The 6,551-nt window shown below is 45.7% G+C and overlaps 1 protein-coding gene across 10 annotated transcripts in view; it reads left to right on the top strand.

Moving 5' to 3' along the window:
* The window catches only part of HOMEZ (homeobox and leucine zipper encoding), a 24,617-nt gene that overhangs the window by 6,620 nt on the left and 11,446 nt on the right, over nt 1-6,551 (top strand). For 3 of the 10 annotated variants that reach the window (XM_005882230.2, XM_014529949.1, XM_014529950.1), the window contains exon 2: nt 1,808-1,945. In XM_005882230.2, coding sequence (XP_005882292.1) covers nt 1,921-1,945 — 25 coding nt within the window. In that variant the 5' untranslated portion in view covers nt 1,808-1,920. The other 7 variants (XR_001359806.1, XR_001359805.1, XR_001359807.1 and 4 more) reach the window with 7 other exon arrangements.

Below are 6,551 nucleotides of genomic sequence, written 5' to 3' on the forward strand. Positions count from 1 at the left end.
GCCCGCGCCTCCCCTCGGGGGCGCCCTGCTTTTCGCCCTGCGCTACCGCGTGACGGGCCACGAGTTCTGGGACAACAACGGCGGCCGTGACTATGCTCTACGTGGGCCCGAGCACCCCGGCAGCGGTGGAACCCCGGAGCCTCAGGGCTGGATCCACTTTATTTGAGACGCCTGCGGCCGACTGCGAAGGCACCCGGGGGCTGGGGGAGCCCGAAGATTTGGCGGGGAGGAGCGGGGGAAGCCGAATTTGGCCGGGAGTTGTCCAAGGGAGTCAAGTGGGGAAGAAATCAAAGGGGTGCGGAAATGGGAAGAATCAAAGTTGGGGAGATAGGGTGGAAAACACCAGTTGGATGTGAGTAAAAGGAACCCAAGGCATTAAGGAAAGGAGCCCGGAAAGGGTGCTGAAAGCATTAGAAAAAAAGCAAAACAATAGTGATGCTGATGACGTTCTCTTCCGTGAGTGGGCGCTGGGAGAGTTTGTCGGGCCTAAGCAGTCAAAGGTTAAGGTACCTCTCTGGGATTGAGGACGTATTTTGTATGAAGTCATCTGGCTCATTCCCTTTCCCCCCAGGTTTGCCACCTCAGGACCCCCAACCCTGCCCATCCCAGCTTTAATTCAGCCGTAATTGCCTTGTTAAAGTTCTAGGAACTTGGCCATTGCTCCCTGACCCTGGCATCATGATGGGATGCCCTTGTCACCCCTGATTGTCCCTGGCTTCAGTCTCAGAATTGGCTGGAGAGTGATGGCAGGTCGCAGTCAGAGCCCCTTCCTCCAGCCTCCTGACAGCCCTCGGGGTTAAAATGAAGGCAAAACCAACTCCAGGCCTGTCCTTGCAGCCAAATCATGCAGCGCCTAAAGGGCTGATACACTCAGGGGCTTCCCGGGAAATGCCCGTTTTACCTTTCTGGGGTGCCTTCTAATGACCTATAAGCACTTTATGGACTGTATTTGTCAAGGGACAGTGAATCCCAAGAATCACTAATTTGCTTCTGCTTCAGAAGACAAGGAAGTCACTGACTAGCTATATAACTTTGGACAAGTTCCTTCACCTCTCTGAGGCCCAGTTTCCTCCTTGGGAAATTTGATATGGATTAGGTGATCTCTTACGGATCCTTGCTTTGACATTTTATGATCTGTGAGTGGCACAGTATAGATGAGGAGCCACATTCTCCAACCTACAGTTGGAGAGCTACAGTTCAGAACACACAGAGCCCCTAGCATCTGATTGGGGCTGAGGATAGGTCTTCCACAGCCCAGGAAACATCCCCAAGCCAGCCTGCAACCTCAGTATTCAGCCTCTCAAACCACAGCCCATCCTCTGCCCTTGCTTTTTGCTCTGGCCCCAGCCTGGGTTCTCTGAGATAGCTTTGAAGAGGTGCATCTCTCTTGGGGAAAGTGATGCTTGGAGGTCCCAAAGATGAAAGGAAACAACATTGGGGGCTCTCTTGAGGAGAAAGGATTATGGGCATAAGAAAGGGAGAGCATTTCAAATTAAGAATCAAAACAACTTGAAAATTAAATGGCTCCAGAAGATGGCAGTCTGCTCCATATTTTGAGCAAGTGAAGTAGGAGAGCTGGACTTTGGCCCACTCATGTTTATGCCTTATATTTTTCCTGGTTAACCTCCGCTGGTTATTTTTCTTTTCCTCTTACTCTGTTCCTAAGCTCTTTGCTTTTCTTTTTTCCTGTCACTTCCTCATCACTTTCACTTTTCTTTTAGCATGTAGGGCATCTGCCTTCATTATCTCTATTTCCATTTGTCTCCCTCTCATCCTTATTCACCTGTGCTATTCCTTCTCCCTACAGAAGGGGTGGAAAACCTACTTTTTCTCCAAGACCATGGTTGACCCACCTTCCTCCCTCAGGCTCTTTCTTGACAGTCTTCTAGAAGGGAGAAGAGTGAAAAGAAGCAGTTCCTGATGCAGATGAACAAGGAGCTCCCAGGTAACCAGTTCCCCCTCCCCTTTTCTATCTGTTACTGATTTCTCAAAGAAAATTTCCCGCAGCCCCTTTTTCCTTGTCAGTAAAGGAGACAGTGCATGGGCATGTACCTGTACCTGCATTTGGAATACAGTATAGGGCTTTTTACCATGCCCCTCCCGTCTAAAGCCTTAATCCTTTGAAGAAAGATGGCTGAAAGAGAGGGACCCTGAGTCATTCCTCAAACAAATGCCCCTTTAAATATCATCCTTCTGGTGAAGAAAAAAATTTCATGCACCTTATGGATCATCTTCAGGCCAAAGTTCCAGCAGAGTGAAGAGAGAAACTACTGGAAGCCACCAAACAATGCACTTATTAGTCATCAGTGAAGAGCCCAAGGGAGGATAATGGAGGGAGATTGGGTTGAGGCTCAGTGTGTAGTAATCTCTTGCTTAACATGTATGCATTACTGTTATGTTGTATTAACAATTGTAATAGTACACATTTACTTATCCACTAAAATCTGGTGTCTTGCATGCATTATAATATTACCCTGTTTTAGAGATAGGAAACTCTAAAACAGTAATTTGTTCAAGATTACATAGGTAGTGAATGCAGAGCTAGGATTATGAACCCAGGAAATCTCCAGAGCCTCTGTGCGTAATTGTGATGTTTTTTCCTTTAAAAACAATTTTTTCTTATTAGGAAAAAAAATGCGGTTTCTAATTGTGCTCTGCCTTCCCATCCTCTCAGTCTCCTGAACTGGCTTGGAGAAGGCAAAGCACTGAGGGTCCCACATTTCATCCCCTTCCAGGAGCGTGCTGCTGTCTCCTATGCTAGTGTCCCAGCTCTGCGGGATCAGCAAGGGACTAACCCACCTGCCTGCTAGAGAACTTGGAATCCATTTGAACCCATACCATGGGATTCTCCCCTGATCCTAGCCAACCCTCCATACCTGTTGGTGTGCCACACCCTTTTACACTCCTACCACTAGCTTTGAACAGGCCAGTTGCCTAAACTTGCTGCTAGAAGGATCCCTGACGAAGACATTGCTGGATGCTCTGTGTGCTTGGGCCCTCTCTCAGAGTCCTGGTATTAGTGGATAAATGCGAGCTGGTTGGGCGCAGGGAACCAAGGGTAATCCATTGTTTGTAAGAAGTTACTGGCCCCATTCTCAGCTTTATAGACCCAGCACACTAGTCTTCTGGTTCTTCCCATATAGAGCTGCCCCAGGGCCTGGGGGTAAGCTGCTACGACTCAGGAAACACTATGAGTGTTAGGCATTGTGGTGGGGACTTTCCTCTAAAGCAGCGGTTCTCAACCTGTGGGTCGCGAACAATGAAAACACATCCTGCATATCAGATATTTACATTACGATTCATAACAGTAGCAACATTACAGTTATGAAGTAGCAACAAAAATAATTTTATGGTTGGGGGTCACCACAACATGAGGAACTGTATTAAAGGGTCGCGTCATTAGGAAGGTTGAGAACCACCGCAAGGTTGATGACTATGTGAACAGGAGCAATTTACAGTATAATATATCAGCTGTGGACTAGAAAGTACCAGAAGAGAAACTATTACCAAAGTCAGGGGCTTGGGTCCTTGAAGCAACACAGCAGGAACACTGTTGCCTTTTTCTCTCATCCAGACGTCAGATGTCTCATAGCCTTCCTTCTTTATCGTTACGAATGTAGGTCATCATTTCTCTTCATAATAAGCCCTAATTCCTCAGCTTTCCAATCTAACTCCCACATCCCTTGCTTCTAACTCCTGTGTTTCTCTGGAGCTCCTCTGGATCCTTGTATTCCATGGGTCATAGAATCAGAGACCTGTGACAAAAGGCTTGTCTTTAGAGATCATTGGGTCCTGGCTCCTATACAGATGGGGACATGGATCCAGAGATGAAAAGTGACTCCCGCAGGGTCAAAGAATTTTTTTTTATTTTTTTTTTTAGTACAGCTCAAGATGGGGCTTAAACCCAGGCCTCTTGACTACATCCCATTCCCAGGCTATGAAACAGGCTTCTGCACAATCAGACCCACAGTTTTTCATGGCAAGGGATATCAGAAATGTTTCATTTTCTGCTACTAGTTTCCATTCTCTTCCCCATCCAGGCATAAAGAGAAACAAGAGGAACTGATAGTTTTCTCTATGTCCCCATCTGTGGCACTTCTTTTGCTGATATCACTAAAGTTGCTACAAAGATTGCATAATGTACCCATTGAGTAGCTAACCTGGATAGGAAAGGAAAGTTTGCCCTGTGAATTCACCACAAACTACTGTTCTCATCAGGCCCAGAGTCTTCCCACTCCTTCATAGTGCAGCCCTAGTCACTGGGCCCCAAACCCACTAGTATTGTGCCTCACTGCAGCTTCCTCATGCACCAGCTCTCCCTTCTGGATAAAAGACCTCATGTTTGAAATAAAGTTGAAATGTGAAAAGAATATATCATCAGATATTGAGAAGTATTGTTTGTTTTTTGGCCAAGAACAGCAAGAGACCCAGAGGCAAGTTTCCTGGTCATCTCATTTCGTAAAAGTCCTATTCCCTGTCTACTAGAGTCCTCTGCCTATGCAAAAGTTGGGTGGGAAGGAGTTGGGCACCCAGGTATATGACTCCCTATTAAACGATCCCACCACCATTGGAGCAGTGATAAAAGTTATCAGGGCCCAGTGCTTTAGTTTCCTGGCAGGTAGCACCAGCTGCTGGTGCATTAAAGGGAGCTTGGGTAGAAGTCCCGTGTTTCCCCTTGGGTGGAGGATGTTTTCCTTAAGGGGACAATCCAAGTTACATCCTGCTTCTTAAGCACTGGAGAGAAGAGCAAAGCCCTTTTCCCTACCAAGGGAAACCCTAAAGCCAAAGATGAGAAATATGAGAGGGAGGAGAAGCAAGGCCCTCTGTCTAAAACAGAATGGAGCGACAGAAATTGATGTTAAAGGGAGGCATCCTTGAAAAATGTCAAGTTCTAGCGTAGTACTGTCTCCACATCACCTGAAGGATGAGAAATCCAGTTACCCATAAAGCTCTAGTGTGAGAATAATCAGATGCCTCCTCGTTACATCATAATAGCCAAACTGTGATGTCACTGCAGAGTATCCACTCTGGTACGTTATAAGTGAAACTACATATGCTGAAGAGGAGTCAGCATGAGGAGCAGACATCCAAGGAGAGGTAGGTGGGGGCTTTCCAGGGCTTCACGCCATGGCTTACGGCCTAGGGTCCCTCTGTGGCATCAGCCTGTGTTCCAGAATTGTTGACATTAGGAGTATTCCTGGAAACTGTATGTATTAGTTTTCTAGGGCTGCCGTAACAATACTACAGACTGGGTGACTTAACAGAAATTCAATTTTAGAAGTTTGAGATCAAGGTGTCAGCAGGGTTGGTTTCATTGAAGTTCCTCTGTCCTTCGCTTATAGGTGGCTATTTTCTTACTATGTCTTCACATGGTCTTTCCTATGTGCATGTTTGTGTCCGAATTTCTTATCATAAGGACACCGGTCATGTTGGTTTAGGACTCCCCTCAGACCTCATTTTAACTTAATTACCTCTTTATAGACCTTATCTCTGAAAACATTATGAGGTACTGGGAGTTAGGACTTTAACATAAGAATTTTGGGGGAGGGGGACACAATTCAAGCCATAACACTATACCTACTATTTACTCACAGAAGTAATTGCAAACCACAGATGTGACCCTAAAAAACCCAGACTAAATGTATCCCTAACAATTTAGCCAATCCCCAAATGCCCAAGGCCCTTCCACTTATACCTGATGGAATGCAAAGTATGGTGGAAGGAAAGTCAAAGGAAAGAGATATCAATCTTAACCAATCGTTATGCTGGCAGGCACCCAGGGAATCCTCAAGCTGATATGGGGTCCAGGTTCTTGTCACAGGAGAAGAAATAATTCAAGTGTTACATTTAGCAAAGCATACTACATTTCTTCATGTGATAGTGTGCACTGAGAAGTGGGAGCAGGTGACCTCAGAGAACAAAATGTCCCAATGGAGTCTTGGTGGGAGTTTTTGGGTTTTTTTTAAATAATAGATTTAAAAATATATATTATTAGGTAGAAAGGAAGGGAGAGAGAGAGAAACATTGATGGGCTGCTTCCTACTGGGAGTCGAGTCTGAAATCCAGATATGTGCCCTGACCGGGAATCAATCTATCCGTGACCTCTTGGTGCATGGAAGGACACTCAATTCACTGAACCACACCAGCCAGCCCCAGCCGGGCTTCATGGAAGGGTTTTATTAAATACTAGTGTCCCGGTGCATGAATTCATGCACATTGAAAGGAAATTAATTAGAAGAAATATTTTAATATTGGTATTCCCCCTTTATAATTGAAGTGTCAACCAAATTCACGATCCACAATGACAGATAGAAACACACACATAATTGGCGCCAGTGAGAACTTTATATGTGTCGCACATGCGTGAGTCAACTTAGCCTATATGCTAAGTGTCCTTCCCACCTTCTGCCTGGTCGCTATGACGACTTGCTTTATAGCCAGGTAGAAACACTTTACACTGTAACCAAATGTCTGTGAAGCGTTTTCCCATGCCTCATCTCATTAGATCCTCACAGAAGTCCTGGAGTAGGTAGATAGGAGACTCTCTGACA

The sequence above is a fragment of the Myotis brandtii genome, unplaced genomic scaffold (assembly GCF_000412655.1).
Source record: "Myotis brandtii unplaced genomic scaffold, ASM41265v1 scaffold70, whole genome shotgun sequence".
Taxonomy (NCBI): Eukaryota; Metazoa; Chordata; class Mammalia; order Chiroptera; family Vespertilionidae; genus Myotis; species Myotis brandtii.